The 25,835-nt window shown below is 40.7% G+C and overlaps 1 protein-coding gene across 4 annotated transcripts in view; it reads right to left on the reverse strand.

The window, feature by feature from the left end:
• The window catches only part of SYT9 (synaptotagmin 9), a 76,342-nt gene that overhangs the window by 31,244 nt on the left and 19,263 nt on the right, over nucleotides 1-25,835 (reverse strand). For all 4 annotated transcript variants that reach the window (XR_003991167.1, XM_030484377.1, XM_030484376.1 and 1 more), the window contains exons 2-3: nucleotides 6,095-6,446; nucleotides 2,618-3,164 (exon numbers count right to left, since the gene is read on the reverse strand). Coding sequence is in view for 3 of the 4 variants with exons in the window: in XM_030484377.1 (XP_030340237.1) it covers nucleotides 2,618-3,164; nucleotides 6,095-6,446 (899 nt within the window). In the remaining variant the exon portion in view is untranslated. The remainder of the gene's footprint in view (nucleotides 1-2,617; nucleotides 3,165-6,094; nucleotides 6,447-25,835) is intronic.

Here is a 25,835-nt window from a genome sequence, read left to right on the forward strand (position 1 = left end):
ATTTCAGGCATATCCACAGTGCTCCCTTGAAGTAGGCCATTTTGCTGGGCAGAGGAGGATTCAATACATTCTTTTATATTACTGTGTCAAATTGGATTAGAACATAATAAAATGGGGAATGTAAAATGAAGCCCTCTGGGATTGCTGGTTATGCAGTGTAGTAAGATGTACACGGAATTGAAGTGAATGTGCTCTTCAGAAGTATGACAAACTTGTCATGTGCAGTTGTGTGAACCTTCCCTTTTTATAGTGTGTTTCCTTGGTTTATCCCTCCTGTGCTGCACTCTTTATTGATCTACTTGATCTACATCAAGTGAATCTCCTTCGGTAAGTTTGCCTAGGATTGGTCTGTTTCGTAAATATTATTTAAAACAACAAGACATTCAAATATAAAACTATTGAAAACTTGCTACAGTTGATACAGTTTCTGTTTGCAATTATAAACAGCCCAACAGTGCTCTAAACTTTGCTGAGATTTATTTCAGAGATTCATTACTACTGCCTGCTGGCCTGGTTTGGAGTGCAGTCACAGGAGTTTTCACTTCAGCAGCTTCACTGAGTAGCCCGTAGGGTCCAGCTTCTGCTATCAGTCTGCAAGATATCTAAGCTACACAGACAGGAAAAAGTGCTGAAACTTGGTTTCTTAAATGATGCTTGGAGGGTTTCTCATAACTTCATGGAGTAAGTTCTAACGTTTGAAATTTTGGAAATGTTAATTAGTAAGCGGAATACTCCACACTTTCATTTATCTGATACTCTTATCTCAGAACTCACATTACCCAAAATTGGATTGTGTCTCCTAAGTACTATGCATCATTTGCTTTGAAAAGGTCTCTCTTAGCTGAAAACCCAGCGACAAGTCTAGATGGCAGGTCCTGTGTTCTGTTTGGATAAACAGTGTTACACTTCACACAGGAATTAATATTAGTCAGAATTAATAAACCACTGAATTAAATTGTCCTGAATTTAATTTCAGAGATTACAGGAAATCTGATTACAAACTATATGCTGCATCACTTTTGAACTTTGGAAGGGGAAGTGATTAAAAAGAAAATACCGGAGCCACTCTTTTGTGTAAGTTAAAGCACGGAAAAAGGCCTAGTACACATCAAAGTAACTCCAGTGTGCATGTGCATTCAACTTTTAGGTGATTGTAAAACTGAAGAGAAGTTGAGCTTGGGACACTTAATGCCGTGTGAAGACAGGCTTTCACTTAGAATGACTGTCATCTCCTCTGTCAGATTCTTACTTTTCCCTTGCAGCTGAAGAGCAGTAACTTTTCATAGAAAAGCCGGATTCATCCTTCTGTGACACTGAGTGTCTATGACCCTGCCTGTACCTTGAGTGAAGGAACTGCTAGTGCTGCTGCTGCTGCATTTCCATCCTAGTGTGGAAGAGGATTGTGCAGTGGGTGCACAACACATTTCACACGAATATACGTAACACTGACTAAGAACACTGAGAAGTCACCTTAAAGCAAGGACAATATCAATTTTCAAAAAGAAATTCCAAACAAAAAGATGGATTTAATCAATCTGGTCAGTAATATGGGCATGCTACCAGACAGAGGTTATAAGATGAGGGTCTGAATACAGGAAAGTTATTTGGCTTAGAACATCCTTTACTTTTCAATGGCTTCTTACACTCAGCTAAGCATATGCTGAAATGCTTTCCTGAACTGAGGTCTAACAAACTTACACTTTGATCTCACTGTTAATGAATTTTGGTTTATTTGACTCTAAACCATGCACTCCATTTGAGTATGGTTTGACATAGTAAATGAAATATTTACTCACTCTTGGAAATAGTACCTTTGAGGATTTCTGTAATGTATCATTCTCATTGAAGGTCTGATCTCTATAGGATGAATGTGATTGATTTCTAAGGGCATTACAAGGAGGTTGGCTCATGCTTTGAGAAGAAAGCTCTTTCTTATCCAAAAGTAATTTTTGTGGGCTTGTACCTAATTGCTAATTGGATTCCTGCATAGAATTTGATAACAGAGACTTTGGGATAGCAGAAATATGGACTTCTAAGTTTCCCATTTCCCCATGTAACAAAAAGATACCAAACAAAGAGTTAAACCACTTCACTGTGTTTCACTGCTTTCATGGAACAGCATTGTCTGAACTCTGTTTGCTTGGTTTATAGAGTGGTGTTATCTCACTTTATCAGAATATAGTGTTCTGAAGGACTGAAGAGCATCACATAAGAAATCTTGAATCTGCACTTCTGGCTGATTAGTATGCTGTAATTTATGTGGTGAATCATGTAAAACACAGAAATACAGGCAAAATAAGAGAAGCAGTATTTCCTTAAGTAAATTTCAGATTAAGTAAGATTAAGAGAAAAACATTCTAGAGCTTTTCTACCCCATCAGCAGGGCAATGACTAAACCCACTATCTCCTACATAAGACATTCTTTAATATATCCAAAGAATGAGAAATGAGGACTGAAAATGTACCATCAATTTCCTTGGATTAAGGTCAAAGCTTCAGAAAGAGAGAGAATAGAGTAGTTTCCTTCACAAATTTATCAGACAATTTCAGTTACGATCAGATTAAGGAAATAAAATCAGAAACAAAAAATTTCAAAAAAGAAAACGGTAATACTTACATTGGTGACATATTCAATATCCTTCCAAATATTACATTCCCTGGGAAAATCTGCCAAATCTAAAAAATTATCCACTACCACTTGGCCAATCAAGTCATGCCTGGAGAATCTGTCAAAGTCATACACAGAGAAATGGAGCTTCCTTGCGTTCAGATCATTGTATGGGACAGCAAATAAAAAAACTTCATCAAATACTGGATTTAGGGTCTTTCTGTGCACTTTAGTCTGGTGTTTTGTTTTCCTATCAGGAAGCAGATATATCTTCACATATGGATCTGAAGTTCCAGAGAAGTCTTTTGCTGGCAGGTTGATGGCCTTGTGTATCTTCACTATTAACTGCTCTAAATCACAATCATATTTCAGAATAAAGTTCAGTTTTCCACATGCCTTGCTATTACTCCTCCGGCCATCGTCTGTGTCCACTGATCTTTGTTTATAGAGCTCTGGCTTAATGCGGCCAATCCCCGTCAGTTGCTCCTGTTTCTGAACCTGCTGGATGTTGAAGTCAGGGTTGGAGAGGTTGAGCTGTCTTCGGATTGAATTATGCCTAAAGTGGAAATGAAAGAATTGAAACAGATTGTGTTGAATATGATGAGAATCTCTGCACACACACTAAAGATACTGTTCTCATTTGACATATTTTTGTAATGTATGACGGGGTCAGATTTTTACTTGCATAAAGTGATAAAGCATGATACCCAACAGTTGTGAGAGCTCACCTTCAGCATTAGACTGCTCATATCGTATAATTTTCTGTTCCTCTGTCTCAGGCTAGTGGTATGTACTCTCCAAACCTGGCTGAAGAAAGTGACAAAGGCAAATTCACAGCCATTGCAAATCCAAAGGATCTGCCTTACTGGCAAGTATAATGTGATATAAGAACTGTAGATGTTCTTATCACATACCATTTTCAACTAAATTCTTTGGATTATTGCCAATGAAATGAGTTACATTATGTAAATGGGAGTAGGATATGGCCTATTTTGCCAGCTGAGCTCGCTGATTTCTGGTTCTAAGGCAAAGCTGGACAAAGAAGGGTACTTCCTGACGTCTCTGCATTTTAGTTACTTAGTTACTTAATTACTATGACTACTTCATTTACAAGTTCTGGTCTGAAATGGTTTGTTGACCTCCTCAACAATAGTTTTGGTTTTTCTCTCATACCTGATGTAATAAGCTCTGTGGTACTTTGGCCGAAAAGCTCCTTTAGTTTCATTACTCTGAGAAGAGAAAGTTGCTTTTAGCTTCGGTCCAGTGAAATTTATTACCTGGAGTCACTCAGTTACTGTGATTGAAATTTCCGCTTCATGAGATAGTAACAGAAATCAAATTTGCAAACCCTATCAGGGTAGTGGGATGTGAAAGCTGGATTAGGTAAAATCCTAATCTTATATGAGCTGGATTCCACTTTTTTTCCTATTCATATGCATCAAACATCCAGTGCCTTGGAGTACCACAAGCTGTGATTGTACATAGAAAGAGCATGTGGAAAATGCTAGCACAGGATTAGTCCGAAGCTATTTATGTTGAATATAATCAGCAATAGTTCCTCCGCTGTCATTGTTCATTCATTCCTTGTGAATATGTGTTTATGCATGCTTAAAACAGGAACAGCCTCTTATATACTAACCTATTTTTTTCTTGTTGTATAATAAGTACATAATTTTACAGCTATATAATAGTCATTTCAGGATAAAATATTATCGTGTTACAAAAAAAGATTTTTATTATTCAAATCTTAAGCTCCTCACCGTAGTGGGAAAAATAAAAAGAAGGGAGAAAAGGCTGGAGAGACCGCTTAGCAAGGATTGTGGTGCGGCTGGTGCCTGGTCTCTATGGCCACAGAGGAAGGCCACAACCACCCAGTTACGAAGGAAAGCAGCAGAGACAAAGGTGAACAAAGGATGCAATGCAAGGAAGATGGGCCCCTCCTGTTCAGTGAAAGAGTCTTTTGGAGAAGACCTGGTCAAAAGTAAAAAGCAATGAAAGAGAGGAGTAAAGAGCAAAGCCTGTATCAGCAAATGATACAGGGTAGGGGTGGGACTTGGACAAGTCATGCCCGTGTGGACAGAGAGCCAGTGTAATAAAAACCTGCTGGAGAGAGCCAGACTGGGAACAGCTGCCAGAAGAAAGGTCTGCAGAGATTGACAGGAGTGAAGACATTGTGCATGCACTGAGGATGCTAAGGCAAGCTCTTTTACAGATTGGGATTGCTGCTACTTCTTGTGAGATGACTATGCTGTGGTAATACGCTGCATTTGTCATCTGATTAAATATCAGAATTGCTGCCCTGTTGTAGCAGAGGAAGTCTGTATCTGACCCAATACTTTCACAGTACCAAAGACATGAGAGAACTCTTGGTGTTAGATGTCAGATATGAATCTTCTGTTGTTTATGAGTCTTACATGCGTATTTCCCAGCAGTTTGAAAACAGCAGCACTAGCTCTGTACTGTACTTGTGGGCTATTAGTCCTTAACTGGAATTCAATCTTGTGTGTGGTAGGGTATGTGCTTCGGTACCTGTAATTATGGCTTTGACCTCCCCATAGATTCCTACAACAACATAAGCCCAAGCCATTCTTCTGCTAATCTAAGGAGGAAGGGCACCTGGATCTTTTACCGCATAACATTAAAAATGTACTGAGGACTTCCCAAATTCTTTCTGAGACATGTTTTGGACAACTGGCAATTATTGAACTGGCTGTTGTCATCATTCCCATCTTCAGGTGTGCCAGCAGGCACAAGTCTTGGCTAAATTTGCACTCCCAGATGGCCAGAAAGGAGGCTAGTAAAAAGCATTAGAACTAGTGCTATATCTTTCCAGCTGAAGTACATCCGCTTTGACTCAGACGTCTACTGTTGCTTCACATGCTGATCCTTTTTCTTACTGTGTGAAACATAATCCTTTCATCACCTGCCCCTGTACACACACTTACACTTTCTCTTTCCTCTTCCCTCCTGCACTGGTTCTCCAGTTGCCCTGAAGACCCCACTTACTCTTGTTCAGTCACTTTTCGCCCCACAGCCATGATTGTGGCTAAAATCTATGATTTTTAATCCTATTTCTAACTTCCAAGTGCTGCATTAGCTTGCCGTACTTTTCTCCTTTGGCTGTTGTAAAATTTTTGAGGACATATTACTGAGTATTCAGCAACAGTGCTAAGTGCAAATGAATATGCTTTAAAAGCTAAATCCAGGCTGTTCTGGTGCTTTAAGAGACACACAGTGCTCTGTCTTGTCCAGCTTCTGAGGGAGAGGCATAAATGAGATAGTAGTTGATAGAAGAGTAGAATAGTATTGTGATCCTGTCGCTTTAACCTAAGAGGTTTGCACACCTCAAAGAATAACTTTTGTGCAATTTTATTTTAAAAAGAATGTGGCAAGAAAATTATACATTCAGTGTACCGGATAATCAAGCTGTGCTCTTTTGACTGTATCTGTATTCATTAATACCAGAGAGAAATTGGAGTTACTGACCGATCAGAAGAGGTTGGTTCAGTGACCTGACGATGCATTCGCGCATTGTGTACACAGTTCTCCTTCGTTCCTGCCTGAGCATCTAAGGGAATATCAGGGGAGGTGTGGCTGATCTTCATGGAGGACTCCGGATAGGCTGTAGGCTGTCCCAGATAATCCTCACTGTAGTCATGGTCATTGGTCTCTGTATCTGTGTAGTTCAGTGATTCTTGTTTGTTGTCTTTGTTCCCAAATGGCAGACCACGCTCTCGCCAAGGGATCCAACAAAGCTTCCAGGATACGAACAGAGAGACACCAAACAGAGCAAGACCACAGGCTGTGACAACTAACGAGAGCAAGCTTATTGAGATATCTGCAAACAAGAAAAACACATGCACATCACATATTTGTGTTCCTTGGAGCTCTGCATTTTCAAGGCATACAATATGGGAAATAAGTATCTCTGGATTGCAGAGCTACAAAAATTGAATTCTGATCCCTGCAACAGTCATAAGAGAAACATACTAAATGTCCTATTCTTCCCACCTCCTCCCCCCCCCAAGAAGAAAAGTTAACCTTGTTTGGAATTCAAGGCTTATCTTGATAGAACTTAGTTTATATTTTCTCTCTGAAAGCTGGGTGGGATGAAGGCTGTTCTAAGTATGAAAAAGGTTGTTCACTTGTTCATTTAACTTTCTACTGATGAAAAAGCAGTGCCTGCTGTACATTGTGCCTTTTCTTTATTTTCATGTAGTGCAGCTACCTTCATTTCCTTTACCAGATCTTACTACACGCTTTTCCAGAGATTGTATTATACTTGAACACATGAAAATATGCACACATGCACATATGTGACATGATTTTTTTAGGTATTCAACTGAAGTATCTTGTTTCAATCCCTTCTTTTCATCTTAGACTCATTCTTACCTTTGCAAATTACATTGGACTATCAATACATGGCTTGCTATTTGTAATTTAGATAGGTACCAGTATCTCTTAAGAAACTGAGATTTTTCTGGGTTTTTTTACTCCAAAGGCTTTTTTTTTTTTTTTTCTGTTTCCAAACTTCTGGTATAAAAAGGAATGTGGAGATGAGTTTTCTGTAGTTTTTCCCCACATTCCTAGCATTATCCTACTCCATAATCATACCAACACAAACAACTTACAACTGGGAGAGGCTTTTTCTCTGGTTTGCTTTAAGTTGCACATTGAGAAAATGACTCAGTGGAACAGCTGTTTTTATTTTGTCTTTTATTTTCCTTTTAAACGCTTTTGAAATGAGTTTCTCTGTGGATTACACAATGCATCATGACTTAAACACCATTAGTACGAATTCTATTTTACTGACTCAAATTACAACCACAACCTGATCAAAGCAATCTTTCAGAGTTCGTATAGGCTCAGAATGTCAGGCTGCACCTCTCTAGCCTAAATCTGCAAAAGACGGCATGAGGTTGAAATGTAGTGCCCCTACTAGGACAATTATTTAAGAATGATAATTCAAATTAAACCGCCTCAGTCAATTGAGGGGGGGAAGGTGTGGGGAAGAAAATAATATTTTTTTAAAAAGTGTGAAAGTCAATACCTTCTGCCCTTGCTTTGAGTCTCATCCTCACTAGCCAGATAGATTAAATGTCTGCAGAGGGGGAAATGAAACTACAATCAGTTTCACCCAGGAGCTGTCCGGTTTATTTTGCATGCTGAAAACCAATTTAAAACAATTTTAGCCAGTATGGCCCTTTCTTTCCTTCTCCCAGTTGTATGAAGACAAAGCTCATTAACAGTGGGGACAGAACAGCAGCTGTTTGGAATTATAGTAAAGAGTTTCAGAGCTGAAATTGATTCAAGAAATTCCTCCTGTGCATAAAAGGCAATCTGGGAGAAAGTAGAATGGTGGTTCGTGGTATTTTTTGGAATATTTACTGGTAAACAAGTCTGGCAGCGGAGGCAGAGCACACCCTCTCCCTCTGATTAAAAAGCGGAGGATCTGGGATGCGGTAGTGAAAGACGACCTTCAGAATGAAGCAATTTGTCTTGGATTTCTTGGAGGAGAAGGAAGAAATACATGAGAGGTCTGCAAAAAGGTCACATTTTCAAAAAACTGGTTCAAGTAAATGGTCTAGCATTGAAGGAATGAGAAATTGAGAGCTGTCAGAATCAGCCAGAAGATTGCAAGGTGAGAACTGGAGACTGCCCAATACAAGGATATGTGACAGTGAGGAATCATTTCAAAGGTAGACCAGCAGTCCGGTCCCCTACCTTGAGGATGACTTTAATAAAGGACATAGTCATTGAGAGAACTGACATCATGAGATAAAATACATGAGAACAATATGGATGACTTTTCGTTTGGAGAGTTTGAAGGGCTTTAATAATATACCTCTGAGAACTCTTATCTCACAGTTTACTTTCAGAGAAGCTGGGTAATAAGCAGTTCAGGTAACTTGCCAAGTTGCAGAATAAGAAGGGATTACTTTTCATCATCTTGATTTTACTTCTTTCTGACTCCTTAGGAACCATTTTTATTTGAAATTTTTGGTTCTGTGGGTGGAAAAGGGACAATCATGTATCTATCTATCTTCTGTGAAAGACAGTGGGGCTAAAGGGCACTGCTCCAAACTGTGCACTTTCATTGGACAGTGCTTTTCATATATAGCACATCTCACTGGCAATTTTCAGCAACTGGGCATGTCCCATGCCAGGGGGTTAGAACTAGGTGATCTTTATTTAAGGTCCCTTCCAACCCAAACTATTTTAGAATTCTATGAATAGCTGAGGTGAGTGCAGTCCCAAGTGAAGAGACTTTTGGCTGCATCCTGGAGCTGCTTTTACATTAGCCATTTGTACTGTTATATATTGTATTCTCTGTGTAACTTTTACTCCCATCTTTCCATATGTCTTAGTTTTTCTAAGCCTGTTTATCTGTATTCGCATGTGGTACCAGTACACATCTGATGCCAGTGATTTCCTCTGCTTTGTAATGAAAGCAGGATAAGTCTTTACTTGTTTGTCCTCACAAAAACCAGAGATCTGCAGCACAGAAAGTGTTCCTCAAACATCCAGCTGCTTCTCAGTTCACTCTGCTGCCACAAGAATTAGGGCAATGTGTTTTCCAGAGCAGTATCTGATGTTATTCTAAACTACAACTGTGAACCAAAGTGTAGGCAAGTACTATAGGCAAAGCTGAGCAGCTTACAAGCAGGCATGGGCTTTGGGGCCAGTGAGGAAAGGCGTTCTTTCAGAAGGAACAGGGGGTTTTTTTCAGTAGCATTGCAACATATAAATTCAGTGCGCCACAGTTTTGATGATAATCTGTGCTCACTTGTAGCATTCGGCCAGCTCCATCAGTGGCTAACTACTATATCTACTCTGTCCCTACTCTCCAGTGATAGGAGGCCTTGAACCTCTGCACTGAAGAATGTAATGAACACAAGGAAGGCCCCTGTGCCACAGCTACTTGCATTGATCTCTTTCATGGTGCAACCACAATGCCAGCCAACTGTCTTAAGAGGTATACATACAAATCCAAGTCAAAGTTTCAAAACTATAGTTTCCTGATCATGGCTGCAGCTCCCAAATTCTTCCATGTCGGAATACCTGGACAGTGTTACAGTGTGTTGATAACGGGTAATGTGTTCATAGAAAGTAAGTCCAAATTTTCTGTAAAAAACATGTACTTCTAAATGGGTTAAAGGAACCAATCAATGTAATTGTATATACATGCAGTTCATTTTTACAAGCACATCCTCTGCTACATGCTTTCATATACCAATAAAGGAGGTAGAAGATAAGACAGAACTTCAAGAGTGACCTCAGATCAAACACTCTTGAGACTAGTGAGCTTCATCTAATTTTTTGTCTATAAAGACTGTAACTTCATTGCTACAGGGCATGGAAGATGTCATTATTTCCATGCAGTTATAACAATGCAGTACTAAGCTGTGGCTTGCAGTAAGGCCACAGACACATAGGGTCCCTGAATGTCTTGCTCATGGCATGTCTTACAGGTATTCTCATGTACTAATCAATTTTTGACTAAGTTTTCATGTTCAAATCCTTTTTACTCTACTGACTTTCAATTTCTTATTAATCCCCTATGCCTATCAGCATGACGTGTACATTTGTTCATTTTTTGGTAGCAATCACAAGGTTAAAACCAATGCAGAAATAACAAGTGAAATAGAATTTTCTACCTATGGATCACATCGTCACTTATTATCACAGACTGGAGAGATGAGCCCGGCCTTTCTCTGTGACAGATTTTATTACAATCAGTTCTATGACAGCTTTATCAAAAAGACTCAGTTTGGTTACGAAGTCATTGCTGGATCTTTTTAAAATTTTTTACTTACATTTTAAAGCAGATCTGTTATACAAAAAAGTAAGATCTGACTCTTTATGTTAAGAGACTGTATGATATGAATTTAAATTCTCATCTTCAGATTACCCAGTTAAACAGAATTGCTGGGGAAGGGACCCTACAGATCATTTAGTTCAACACCCTGCTTAAGCAAGGACACCTTAAGAGTAGCCTGGGACTCTACTGTCTGGGACCGTGCCCTGACAAAATTTCTCCAAATATGGAGACCCCCACAGCCTCTGTAAGCAACCTATTTCAGTGTTTGACCACCCTCAAATAGACTAATAATTATTTTGTTAGGGATAAGATGCTAAATGGGTAACACTTTTTCAGATCACAATACAAAAATATCAATAAAGCTCTAAGATATAACTGCACTCTGTAGATTATATAGTAGAAAAAGACGTGAAATACAGAAATAATAGTGGTGGCTTTGTTCACAGATGAAACAAGGAATGAATTTTTTTTCCTTCTTGTGTTTATTAAGTTACTATTTGGATTGTTAAACATTATACAAAATCAGGTATCTGAATTAGCCAATGGCAGAGATCAATAGCTAATGCAGAACAACGCATGCCTCCAGATATGCAATTGGAATTACGGAGTTAAAAGGCACATGCTAAACTATTTGGATTCCTCTGTCTTCAAAAGTTGCAAATACAAAAAAACATATGAAGGAGAAAAACCAGCTGGGAATTCCTGATCAACCAGGAATAGACAGGACATTTGATCAAACGAACTGCTGATCAGTAACATAATTATATGCGTAATAAAGCTGTTGGTTCCATGGATGCAATCGCTGTTTGTTCTTTCATACAAATGCATTTATGGAGGGTTAGCCATAATTCAGCTCCGTAATTGTACTGTAAGAGCAGAAGTCTAAGAGCCTAACTTGTCCAGAGGAGAAGTGTTGTTAGGAGGAAGTATCTGAAGTACTTACTGAAGCAGTTTTAGCTTAGTATTGCAGGGTAGTTTCATTCGTGCTTCACAAGTTTTTCTTAATTACCATAGGTGGCACTTGTACAGGATGAAAGGTGTGTCTTTGAGAGACTCCTGAGACAAAGGAGTAATTCTCAGCTAATATATTCTTCTCTGAAATATTCCAGAACACAGTTAATTATCTTTAATACTGTGTTTAAAAACTTTCTGGGAAATTCTTTAAAGTAAGGCAGCTGAAAATCAAGGGAATGAATCTTCAATTATATTAGTTTTATTACACATATTAATCCAACTTTTACTCTGACCCTGAAATTTATGAATGTGGACCAACAAAACAAGCCTAAGTGAGATGAGTGTCAGGGTGTCATATAGTAAAAACATTTTCATGATTTAAAAATGTATCTGTAACTGGGTTTTACTGGAATTTGAAGCCGCCATTAGCTTTTAGTGACTTTTTTTTTTTTTCAAAGTTATGTGTTCTATATACGTAGGCCTTAGGGTACATAAAGATTTTGCATTGGTTAAGACACTGTTCTGATCATCTGAGTGATTTGCTTATATTTTTATTCCTAAACAGTGTTATGAATTCCAGTTTGTCAGTGTGTGCTCTCTTCATCTGTGTTGGTTGGGTTACAAACGTGTAATTTATTATTTAAAATTAACTAAGTTTCATAAATTAACTAGATCAATGAAATATAATCTTAGGTCTTCACCAAGGTAATTATCAATTAGTTTAAATGTACATACATTCCATACCACAATTTCAATATGAAATCAGAATTACTAAACAGCCATACAAAATACAACAGAAAGTGCATAAGCAATAGAGATTTGCTTGCTCAGCATATTTTTCCAGCAGCAATTGTTGTAATATAATTCAAAACTGAAACAAGATTGACATAGTAGTTTATTGGCAAAATCACAAAATTAGAGCTTCAAGGAAAAAAAAAATTAAACTGAACTGTTCATGGACATTCATAAGACAGGAAAAAAAGGGTTCAAAACAGCAAAATATTCTGATTTATTTTAGTTTTGGTTATTAAGAAGAAAACTTATAGAAGCAGAATGTTTTGTTTGTGTCCTGGGTTCAGCTATAGCAGTCATTTTTCTCCTGCTTAGTAGCTGGTGCAGTGCTGTGTTTTTTAACTTTCAGCCTGGGAACAACGCTGATAACACCGATGTTTTTAGTTGTTGCTAAGTAATGTTTATTCCAACCAAGGACTTTCTCAGTCTCATGCTTTGCCAGGGAGGAGGGGAAGCCGGGAGGAAGCAGAGACAGGACACCTGACCCAAACTAGCCAAAGGGGTATTCCATACCACAGCACGTCATGCCCAGTATATAAACCGGGGGGAGTTACCCGGAAGGCCCAGATCACTGCTCGGGTCGGGCTGGGTATCGGTCGGCGGGTGGTGAGCAATTGTATCCTCTCCCCTTGTTATTTCACTAATCGTTATTATCATTGGTGGTAGCAGTAGTGGTTCTGTGTTATACCTTAGTTGCAGGACTGCTCTTATCTCAACCCGTGGGAGTTACATTCTTCCCATTCTCCTCCCCATCCCTCCAGGAGCGGGGGGAGGAAGAAGGTGGGGGGGGGGGGGGGGAGTGAGCGAGCGGCTGTGCGGTTCTGAGTTACCGGCTGGGCTCAAACCACGACAGCTCTTTTTGGTGCCCAACGTGGGGCACGAAAGGTTGAGATAACGACAGATCTGACCAGAGTGTGTTTAATCATATTTGTGATAAGCATTCATTGTTACTACTCGTCACAATGGTGATTATTTGGCTCTCAGACGTGTTGCGCTTGATCTCAGAGTTTCAGCATGTTGTACCTTACTTACAGCCACTATTTGCTGTTTTAGCGTTTATCGGCTGGGGGGCCTGGGCTAAGGTTCTTGTTTCACTGTACTTCATGGTAATGACTTGTAATACAATAGACTCATTGATCATGAAACTGGTCTGGTTTGTGCTTCCAGCGTGGCCATCACCACTATACATTGGGAGGTATATAATGAAATATTTTAGCAATTGCATATCTTTTTTTTTCTCCTCGGGGGGTAAACTTACGAAGGAAGCATTCTCTTTCACCCCCCATTCCCCCACCAGCCTATTTGCAACAGCAGTTGAGAGTTCTGAAGGTTTTAGATGGCCTTTGAGTACCCTTGAAACCTGCCTGCTGATTGTGCTGGGGATCAGCATGTTGGCAAACATACGGAGTGTGTTTTACCCACGGCCATCCCGTCGTAGGAACATCCTATTTCGTTTAATGTCAAAAATTCAGCAGTATCAGGTTCGAATCTGGTCTAGGGTTAGACGACGATATAGGAGGACCACCAGGAGATTTTCCCTGAGGCTGGACAGTTATGAGTGGCAGGGTGTGTGGGATAGTATGGGCAAGTACCTAGGCCAGTGGGCCCCTCCAGTGCTTTGGAACTTCACCACTGAACAAGTGCAACATCCGGAAAAACTAGTAAAACACTTAAACGAGGTGTGCTGTCGTCCTGGTTATACCAGAGAGGGACAAATTTTGGCAACGTGCTGGGGCTTGGCCTATGCCTACAGAGCCCTGCTCAACACTATCCAGCACCTTCAAAGGGAAAAAAATGTCTCTGGATCTGATGGCAAAGCAACAGACAACGCAGCTATGCCAACTACAAGCACAGCAGCTACTCACACCCTGACCACAACAGTCAACACAGCTACTCCAAGTACAGCAGCTACATCAACCCCAGTGACAAGCACAACAGCTACTCAAACCCCGACAGCAACAGACAATGTGGCTACTCCAAGCACCGCAGCCACACCAACCCCAGTGACAAGCACAGTAGCTACTCAAACCCCGACAGCAACAGACAATATAGCTACTCCAAGCACCACAGCTACACCAACCCCAGTGACATGCACAGTAGCTATTCAAACCCCGACAGCAACAGACAATATGGCTACTCCAAGCACTGCAGCTACACCAACCCCAGTGACAAGCACAGTAGCTACTCAAACCCCGACAGCAACAGATAATGCAGCTGTTGGTGTTACTCAACTCCCAAGCACAACAGCTGCACCAACCCCAGCAATAGACATTGCAACCACTCCAATCCTAGTGGCAGACACTGCAGCCACTCCAACCACAGTGACAAACACTGCAGCTAAACCAAATGTCCAGTTTGTGACAATGTCTGTTGCCCCTGTAAGCAAAAGCAAACGAAAGGCACAAAGAGCAACCCGCGAAGCGAAGAAAGATGAAGACCCAGTGCCATTACTATATGCAACAGCACCTGAACAAGAGTTACTACTACGTGGGTCAGAGGAAGAGGAAGAAGAAGAAGAGGTCACTTCTCGACCCCGGACCTCAACCGAACTACGGAATATGCGAAAAGATTTCACCCGTCTTCCAGGGGAGCACATTGTCACCTGGTTGCTCCGGTGCTGGGACAATGGGGCCGACGGTCACGAACTAGAAGGTAGGGAAGCCAAGCAGCTGGGATCACTTGCTAAGGAAGGAGGAATTGACAAAGCGATTGCAAGAGAGAAGCGAGCCCTCAGTCTTTGGAGGCGGCTCCTGGCAGCTGTGAAGGAAAGGTTTCCCTACAAAGACGATATTACGAATCGCTCAGCCAACTGGACCACGATAGAGAAAGGCATCCAGTCCCTGAGGGAATCAGCCATTATAGAGATGATCTATCGTAGGCCGGATTCCAGGAACACATCCGTAGACCCAGATGAAGTCGAATGTACACGACCCATGTGGCGGAAACTTACACGGAGTGCGCCATCATCATATGCCCACACATTGGCATCAATGACCTGGAATGACGGAGTATCACCAACAGTGGATTTTCTGATTCGTCAACTCCGAGAGTTCGAAGACAATCTCACCCCTTCCATCATTTCAGCTGTGGAAAAACTGTCCCAGGAGTTCAAACAATTGAGAGACGATTTATCCGATCTATCCAGCTCTCCACGCGTACCAACCCATGTCTCAGCTATTAACAGAAGGCGCCCTACTGCTCGAGAAAGAAAATATACGAGGTACACGCCACGGGCCACCCTATGGTTTTACCTGCGGGATCATGGAGAAGACATGAGAAAGTGGGATGGAAAACCTACTTCAGCTCTGGAGCAACGGGTGCGTGAACTGAAGAGGAGAACAATGGTCAAGGATGATCCTCCCAGGAAAGCTGCTGCTCCAGTCTCTGGCGAGCAGTTTCCCAGATGGAGCGAAAGAGCTGATTTTACTCCAGCTCCTGTGATAAGGAATACTAATCCCTTTCTACAAGACAGAAGTGGAGAATTTTGTGATCACTATTAGAGGGGCCCTGCCTCCAGCCAGGTGGAGGAGAGGGATAATCGGGTTTACTGGACTGTGTGGATCAGATGGCCTGGCACATCAGTCCCACAGAAGTATAAGGCTCTAGTAGATACCGGTGCACAGTGTACTCTGATGCCATCAAGCTATCAAGGGGTGAAACCCATTTCTATTTCTGGAGTGACAGGAGGATCCCAAGCGTTAACTATGCTGGAAGCTGAAATCAGCCTGACTGGGAGGAAGTGGCAAAAGCACCCCATTGTAACTGGTCCAGGGGCTCCATGCATCCTTGGCATAGACTATCTCAGGAGAGGGTATTTCAAAGACCCAAAAGGGTATAGATGGGCTTTTGGTATCGCTGCCTTGGAGACAGAGGAAATTAAGCAGCTGTCCACCTTACCCGGTCTCTCAGAGGATCCTTCTGTTGTGGGGTTGCTGAAGGTCGAAGAACAACAAGTGCCAATTGCGACCACAACAGTGCACCGGCGGCAATATCGCACCAACCGAGACTCCTTGATTCCCATCCATAAGCTGATCCGCAGACTGGAGAGCCAAGGAGTGATCAGCAGGACCTGCTCACCCTTTAATAGCCCCATATGGCCAGTGCAAAAGTCTAATGGAGAGTGGAGATTAACAGTAGACTATCGTGGCCTGAACGAAGTCACACCACCATTGAGTGCTGCCGTACCGGACATGTTAGAACTTCAGTATGAACTGGAGTCAAAGGCAGCCAAGTGGTATGCCACAATTGACATTGCCAATGCATTTTTCTCAATCCCTTTGGCAGCAGAATGCAGGCCACAGTTTGCTTTCACTTGGAGGGGCGTCCAGTACACTTGGAACCGACTGCCCCAGGGGTGGAAACACAGCCCTACCATCTGCCATGGATTGATCCAGACTGCACTGGAACAGGGGCAAGCTCCAGAACACCTGCAATACATTGATGACATCATCGTGTGGGGTGATACAGCGGAAGAAGTTTTTGAGAAAGGGAGGAAAATAATCCAAATCCTGCTGAAGGCCGGTTTTGCCATAAAACGGAATAAGGTCAAGGGACCTGCACAGGAGATTCAATTTTTGGGAATAAAATGGCAAGATGGACGCCGCCAGATCGCCACAGACGTGATCAACAAGATAACAGCAATGTCTCCACCAACTAACAAGAAAGAAACACAAGCTTTCTTAGGTGTTGTGGGGTTCTGGAGAATGCACATCCCAAATTACAGTCTGATTGTAAGCCCTCTCTACCACGTGACCCGGAAGAAGAATGATTTCAAATGGGGCCCTGAGCAACAACAAGCCTTTGAACAAATTAAACGAGAAATAGTTCATGCAGTAGCCCTTGGACCAGTCCGGGCCGGGCCAGATGTGAAAAATGTGCTCTATACTGCAGCTGGGGAGAATGGTCCTACCTGGAGCCTCTGGCAGAAAGCTCCAGGGGAGACTCGAGGTCGACCCCTTGGCTTTTGGAGTCGGGGATATAAAGGATCCGAGGCCAGCTACACTCCCACTGAAAAAGAGATACTGGCAGCCTATGAAGGAGTTCGAGCTGCCTCAGAAGTGATTGGAACTGAAGCGCAGCTCCTCCTGGCACCCCGGTTGCCTGTGCTGGGCTGGATGTTCAAAGGCAGGGTCTCCTCTACACATCATGCAACTGATGCTACATGGAGTAAGTGGGCCGCACTAATTACACAATGAGCTCGAATAGGAAATCCCAGTCGTCCAGGAATTCTAGAAGTCATCATGGACTGGCCAGAGGGCAAAGATTTTGGGATGTCACCAGAAGAGGAGGTGACGCGTGCTGAAGAGGCCCCACCATATAATGAACTGTCAGAGAGTGAAAAGCAATATGCCTTGTTTACTGATGGGTCCTGCCGTATTGTGGGAAAGCATCGGAGATGGAAGGCAGCTGTGTGGAGTCCCCTGCGACAAGTTGCAGAAACTGCTGAGGGAGAGGGTGAATCGAGTCAGTTTGCAGAGGTGAAAGCCATCCAGCTGGCCTTGGACATTGCTGAACGAGAAAAATGGCCAGTACTTTATCTCTATACTGACTCATGGATGGTGGCAAATGCCCTGTGGGGGTGGTTGCAGCAATGGAAGCAGAGCAACTGGCAACGCAGAAGTAAACCCATCCGGGCTGCTGCATTGTGGCAAGATATCGCTGCTCGGGTGCAGAACCTGGTGGTGAAGGTACGCCACGTAGATGCTCATGTACCCAAGAGTCGGGCCACTGAGGAACACCAGAATAACCAGCAAGTGGATAAAGCTGCTAAGATTAAAGTGGCTCAGATGGACTTGGATTGGCAACATAAGGGTGAATTATTTTTAGCCCGGTGGGCCCATGACACCTCAGGCCATCAAGGCAGAGATGCAACATATAGATGGGCTCGTGATCGAGGGGTGGACTTAACGATGGACACTATTGCCCAGGTTATTCACGAATGTGAAACATGTGCTGCAGTTAAGCAAGCCAAGCGGTTAAAGCCTCTCTGGTATGGAGGACGATGGCTGAAGTACAAATATGGGGAGGCCTGGCAGATTGACTATATCACACTCCCACCAACCCGCCAGGGCAAGCGCTATGTGCTTACCATGGTGGAAGCAACCACCGGCTGGCTGGAAACATACGCTGTGTCCCATGCCACTGCCCGGAACACTATCCTGGGCCTTGAGGAACAAGTCTTGTGGCGACACGGCACCCCAGAGAGAATTGAGTCAGACAATGGGACTCATTTCCGGAACAACCTCATAGACACTTGGGCCAAAGAGCATGGCATTGAGTGGGTATACCACATCCCCTACCATGCACCAGCCTCTGGGAAAATCGAACGGTACAATGGGCTGTTAAAAACTACACTGAGAGCAATGGGTGGTGGGACTTTCAAACACTGGGATACACATTTACCAAAAGCCACCTGGTTGGTCAACAGTAGGGGATCTGCCAACAGGGCTGGCCCAGCCCAATCAGAACTTTTACGTACTGTAGAGGGGGATAAAGTTCCTGTGGTGCACATAAAGAATTTGTTGGGGAAGACAGTCTGGATTATTCCTGCTTCAGGTAAAGGCAAACCCACTCGTGGGGTTGCTTTTGCTCAGGGACCTGGATATACTTGGTGGGTAATGCGGGAAGATGGGGAAGTCCGATGTGTACCTCAAGGGGATTTGATTTTGGGGGAAAACAGCCAATGAACTCAATTGTACGCTGTTGCCTGCTCTATAACACTTTTATAGCCCACCAGCTAGATATCTTCAGGTCACCAGCCATTGACCCTGACTTCCCTCCGATCATCACCTCAACAAAGAATGAATTTTGAGGAAACCAGACGAGCTCAGCAGTGACCAGATGAGTTTGGCGGTATCATCAGCAGGCAACAACCCAACACTATGTACCGTCCCTCCTGCCCTGAAAGACTATTACAAGAGATAGAGCCTGACATCATGGACTGGATGAGTTCAGCAATTTTACAGGGATTGGTCCATGGACTAAGGAACGATATCTTTCTCTGTGTGTGGGTGTGGGTGTATATATATGTGTATATATGGGACAGGGGTGATGGTGTGTTGAGAGATGTGGGATCTGAGCATGACGTGAATGGTATGGAATAAGGGGTGGATACTGTCCTGGGTTCAGCTATAGCAGTCATTTTTCTCCTGCTTAGTAGCTGGTGCAGTGCTGTGTTTTTTAACTTTCAGCCTGGGAACAACGCTGATAACACCGATGTTTTTAGTTGTTGCTAAGTAATGTTTATTCCAACCAAGGACTTTCTCAGTCTCATGCTTTGCCAGGGAGGAGGGGAAGCCGGGAGGAAGCAGAGACAGGACACCTGACCCAAACTAGCCAAAGGGGTATTCCATACCACAGCACGTCATGCCCAGTATATAAACCGGGGGGAGTTACCCGGAAGGCCCAGATCACTGCTCGGGTCGGGCTGGGTATCGGTCGGCGGGTGGTGAGCAATTGTATCCTCTCCCCTTGTTATTTCACTAATCGTTATTATCATTGGTGGTAGCAGTAGTGGTTCTGTGTTATACCTTAGTTGCGGGACTGCTCTTATCTCAACCCGTGGGAGTTACATTCTTCCCATTCTCCTCCCCATCCCTCCGGGAGCGGGGAGAGGAAGAAGGTGGGGGGGGGGGGGAGTGAGCGAGCGGCTGTGTGGTTCTGAGTTACCGGCTGGGCTCAAACCACGACAGTTTGTAATTGAGGTAAGGTAACTTCATATTGAGATATGAATTATTATTTGCAACCAAAATAGTACGTAAGCACAACGCTCAAAAGCAATCTCACTATGATCAAGCCTAACATCTGTAATACAATAAGTTCTAAGAATGATTTCTTATTTGCACATCTATTTCTTCTTAATGTATTTAGTCTGCATTAATGCAAATTTCCTTGACAACTTATCTGACATGTAATATTCTGCTGGAGTTTGTAAGTGACAAAAAATGTCTGCTACTCTGGCTGAATGAGTGGGGATTCTTAAAGACACAGTTGACAGGAGTCATATGTTCAAGGGCTTGCATTTGTCTTTCTGACATCGTGCAGTAGTATCTACTGACAAAGAATGATGTTTTCCTCTTGTAAAAACTAAAGCTTCTGTTTCACAAGCAAACAAAGCATAGTAGAAAATAAAATTTGTCAGGACTGCATATACACAACTGTAATAAGATTCATCCAGGTTCCCATGCCTCAAACTTGGTTCTTTTTGGTTATTTCCATAATCTCTTTGAATACATACTTTGCAACAGCTGATAAAATATGCAAAATTACTCTATACATTTGGTCTTCTAATATCCAGTGAAAAATATTATAATCAGGAAAAAATGCGTAAATAATAATATAACAGAAGAGAGGACACCACTTTTAAAGATACCATGACAGATTGCCAAGTACTCTGTGTAACATGACACGGAGATGGCTTAAACAACTCTATTTCATCCTGTTAGGCAGAATCAGTTAGAGTGCTACATTTGCTGGACAGAAATGTGGCTGGAGCAAATGAATATGAAATCTTCAAAAAGCCATTTGGCATTTGAGACACGCTTGTATCTTGTTAGCTAAAAGGGAAGCTGGTGGTATGCTGAAAAAAATTTTGGAGGTATACATTTATACTGCAAATGCATACAACCATCAGACCTGTTAGGTCCTTCAGAGCGTAAAAACTGAGTAGTGATGCTTCATAAGACTTACAGTTCCCACGACTGTACTCAACAGCTGTAATGCATACTGCCACTCACCCACTCTTTCTACTATTCTTGAGATATGTTAAATAGAATCAGATTAATTATTTCATTGGACTAAACAATACGATACACGTAAAGCTTTTCTTTTTCTTATAGGATTATTCACAATGTGAACTGAGCTACTAATTAATAATTTGGAAATGTTTATCCTGAGTTTTTTTAGTGGATGGAAAATAGTAGTTTATGCGGTTATTGAAGAATTTAACTTCTCATATAGTCATAGGAAGTGACTAGTCACTTTTGGCACATACTGTGTATGTTCCCTCATTGGCAAATGTAAAGTTTTAATAGAGACATGAATGATGAAGTATGAGTAAAGAACAACCATGTTGTCTAGTAGAAATTTTTGGACAAATTGCGTGTGTTAAAAAGTATGAAACTTTTAAGATTTGTGAATATTTTTATGAATAAACCACCAGAGCACATATTAATCTTGTATGTTATGACCCTATGAATAACAATGAAGAGAAATTGCCATTTATTTCTGCAAAGTAATAAATTTATTTCTGCTGCTTTCAGCAACAGAAAGTCCCCAGGTTACAGAAGAGCAAACAGCTTAAATGAATCATGTCAATAAACTTTAAATTCCATTATACTCCTTGAAAGCCCAGTAAGTTACAATAAATAGTAAAGAAGCATTTGAGAGCACTAAAAGAAATAAGAAAGAAGCATTTAATTTACTTCTATAACCTGAACAGCAATACTGTACCAAAGTGCTCAAAACAAGTTACAGAACAATGAAAATAATAAAATACACAGAATAATAATAAATAATAAAAAATATAGAATAATAAAACTAATAATGATGTAGCAACATTTTCTGTAAATTTTTAAAAAAATCCTTTAAATTTTGACTCCCTTTAGGGCACAATCTTACCGGCAAGGGAAAAAAAAAAAAAAAGTACTCACCCAAATGTTTCATTCAATGACTTTCTTTTGGTGGGAAAATTTGTGGAATTAAATGACTTTAAAGGGCCACAGGAGATGTGGACAGACCACTGAAGTGCTTAAAGACCTATCTGACCTTTAGCAAAATTTAAGTTCCACATTCATATCTAAAGCCATGTATATGTAAATATATATATACACACAGAGACACCTATAATGTAATGACTGTGATGTTATATGATGAAAAAATATTTTCACAGAACTAGCTATAATGATTAATAGGAGTTGTGTTGCTCATATAGTTCTAGAACAAATCTATATAACATATTTTTCTTTCAAATTTCCATTTTCTTTTCCATTGAAAGCACTGAATTTCATCTACCAGTTGACTACCTGTCTCTTTAAGTTTCTCAAGCCCAGTGGAAACCATTAGCCTTTCTAAATTTGAATAACCTAAAAAATTGTCTATTTTTGAACCTTTCTTAATTTAGGGTTTTTTTAAAGGAAATAAATATGTAAGACATAAGGAGACGGTACTACTCTTCTGGGCAATTTATGTAGAATAAAAGTGCAAGCTTCTATTTAAAGTCAGATTGCCTGGAATGGAAATGAGGTCAATTATTTCATTAGCTTCCTTTTCAGAATCAGCTACACTAAGCCTATATTATAGGAATTTGGCATATCACAGTGGTTCAATATTTACAATCCTTGCTTTACATTTAAGGTAGAGCCAAAATTCATTTGCTTTCTGTATACTGGCAGATCATAAAACGGTTGCCACAAGCATTGAAACCTCACAAGAGTATTCAGGGAAGCCACCTGCATAGACTGATCTGGATAAGGAGGAAATGTATTACTTCTTTTGACCTTCATGAATCTAATGAGCTGTTTATATCTGGTTTTAAGTTTCGCTGGTCTTTATGTTTATTTGTTTTTTTCTAAATGAATGCACTCTCATCCCTACATAATACCTAGACTCAAAAGATTACAATATTTTCAAACTGCTCTGATCATGACTTCTTCATATTAACTGATTGTCATGGACTTGTTACACATTATCTTTTCTTAAAAGTAAACTGTTACAAACCACTAGCACCTTAAACTCATTAAATAGCCTGATTTTTCTTTTAGAAGGGAGCTGGTGGCATAAACGGAAATAAAGACAGCTTTGAAAGCATTTATCCTTATCAGATGAGGAGCCAGATGCACTGCAATACTCACATTGACTTTTTAAGAGAAGTATTTCAGAAAATCAGCCATGGTGAATGTATTCTGCATCTGTTCTTTGTGAATCTAGGGTTCCCGTTTTATAAAATGAAGCTTTTTGGTCTAACAGGGTGTTACTGACAGGGATATTTATTACTAGGAAAGATAATGAATTAGTAATTTAAAATCAGATCTAGTTTACTGTTAGAATAAATATACAGAATATACTTCTTTCACATTCCTCTTCATCTCCAAAGAGCAAAAGAAACAAGTTCAAGGCCTTTACAGATCTACAAGTGGGTAATTCTAGAAATCCTGTCTAAAATACTAAGAGAAAACTGTAGAACAGATATGAAATCAGAAATACTAAGCACACCAAATCAAGAGAAATCTAAAATGAAATCGCTTAAAGACATAACAGGTGAAGAATAGAACTGAGAAACAGATTTGATAAAAAAATTATCATTCAGACTGCTCTTCTGCTTTTGATTCCTAAAAAGTGATTAATTTAAAGCAGAGATGCTCTTGAAAGCTCTCCTAATTTTGGAAAATCCAAATATAAACGAGAATATAAGCTTGCTTATTTTTGCAAAGCATATACTAAATAATGCATGCTTTGAGTAAGAATTGAACATACCTGGATTTCTGCTTTCCTGGGTGTAATTGTATAGTCATGCAAGACATTCCTTAAAATAATCTATAAAAGGAAATAGTAGCAACAACTTTTTGAATTATTATTATGAACTACACAATTTCATGTTGTACTTTGTGAACGTAAAATTGAAACTGGACAGCTCGAGGGGTTTTTCTTCCTGTGTTCAACTAGTTTTATGGAGAAGAATGTTGTTATACTGTAATTATGATCAACAAAGCAAATATTGAACACCATGTAGTACTGACAGATGCCCACCCACACCAAATTAATGGACCCACTCTGATCAATATTTGGCAGTGGAGCCTAATCCTGTCGTTCCAGTGAGTACTCAAACTGCTCAATAGGTTACAGAAATGAATGCATCAAAGTTTCAATACTGAGAAGGATGGTAATAATATTCACATTCAATAGTTACTTTCTGAGGTTTGCTAGTATTCTTGCTCAATATCATGCAGGAGGCATCCAAACATGCAGCTTTCTCACTGAACAGCAAACTGGCAGAAGCTTGCTGTACTATAGATTACTGTCGGGATCAATTCAGGGCTTTACTCTCTACAACTGCTGATCTAAGCATTTTTATTGAGCTATAATAGATTAAAAAAAGAAAAAAATCAAGATAATAAATCAAAACAGAGCATTCTAGCATCAGTGAAGTACCCAGGGATTGCTACTCCTTAAAATCTAGAGGATTTTTGCAAGTGTTCACAGTTGTGATGCAAACTGTTGTCAGTGACTGGTGAAGATTAGTATGTTCATGTGCCCTTAAATTCCTTGAGTTATACTTGGAGAAACATGGCCCTACCACATGGTCAAAGGGACACGCTCAACAAATCAGTTACTGTGAAAGGTCAGGAGTTCCTTATAACCTGTTGGATTCACAGGGAAAACAAACTGTTAAAAGGAGACAGGTGGGGAACAAGCAACAAAAACGAAAGAATTGATATAACCTTACATGCTGTTAACTTCCAAATTTGCCGATCCCTCTTGTACCTTCCTGTCAACAATAGACATAGCTGTGGACTAGACAAACAATCAGATTATAAAAAAATATAAATTTCAAATAATAGTATCAATAAATAGTTCACTAAGGCTAGAAATTCTGACAACTGTTTAGATTGAGATGTTTTGGCTTTCAGGAAAACCAATTTATTTTTGCCCTTACACCTATAGTAAAAGCAAAGACATTTTCTCACAAACAAAAATCAGGAAGGCCTGCTGAGTCAGGAGTTAAATTGTTTTTCATTCATCTTGACATAAAGGTCAAGATACTAACGCTACAGCATTTCAGGGGTTTAAGGCTGATAGTAACTTACGTGAATACATTAGCTTTGCATCTGTCTGGAAGTTTCAAAAGCTACAAGGGACCTCATGGTACATTTTGTTCCTAAGAAAAGCAGGAAGTGTTTTATAGTATAGATATTTAAGAAACACTGTGAGCCTTTCTGCACAAATAAGGAAACATCCACTTGTGAGCACCAGGGACTGAGGTGAGTGGAAGGATCAGAATTTCTTACATTTTATACCAGAAGTATTTTATAGCAATGACTGCCTGTTGAACCCAGTGTCAACCACTGTGAAAAGGTTCAATGTATCTAACGTACATCAAGAAGTACTTCAATACACCTAAAAATGTTCAGCAATTAAAAAATTAACAGTAAATTTTAAGAGCATCCCAAAGATTACCTACTTCCCTCAATGATAATGAGCAGGCGCAGTTCAGACACTTCATTTTTCAAACACTGCAAACTAGGCAGATGGCTCCACACCGATTTACACTGTTTTGTGTGTTCAAAGGTTTCTCCTTTGCTTTGTGTTCTCCCTCACTTCATCTCTCCCCTCTGATACACACTCACATATGTACATCCCAAACCTAAGATAAATCAGCATGGGCGGAAAGCTAAGATTCTGAAGTATATATTAAATTCATAGAAAGTGATCATTGACATAAGCTTAATAAATGATGTTGCTTCTAGGGATTTGGTGTTTAAAAAAAATGAACAAGTTCTGATGAGTAAAACATATTAAGGGGGAAAACAACTCTCAGATCTGTAAGGCTGGAGCCACAGTTTACTCTAGGAATCCTGCTCTATTGTAACTGAGTTGTGACAAGTTGTGTGAGAAAGCGGTGCCAAATGCAAGCTGCCCTCCTTGACCACACAGGTACCAAGT

This window comes from Strigops habroptila, chromosome 4 (assembly GCF_004027225.2).
Source record: "Strigops habroptila isolate Jane chromosome 4, bStrHab1.2.pri, whole genome shotgun sequence".
Classification (NCBI taxonomy): Eukaryota; Metazoa; Chordata; class Aves; order Psittaciformes; family Psittacidae; genus Strigops; species Strigops habroptila.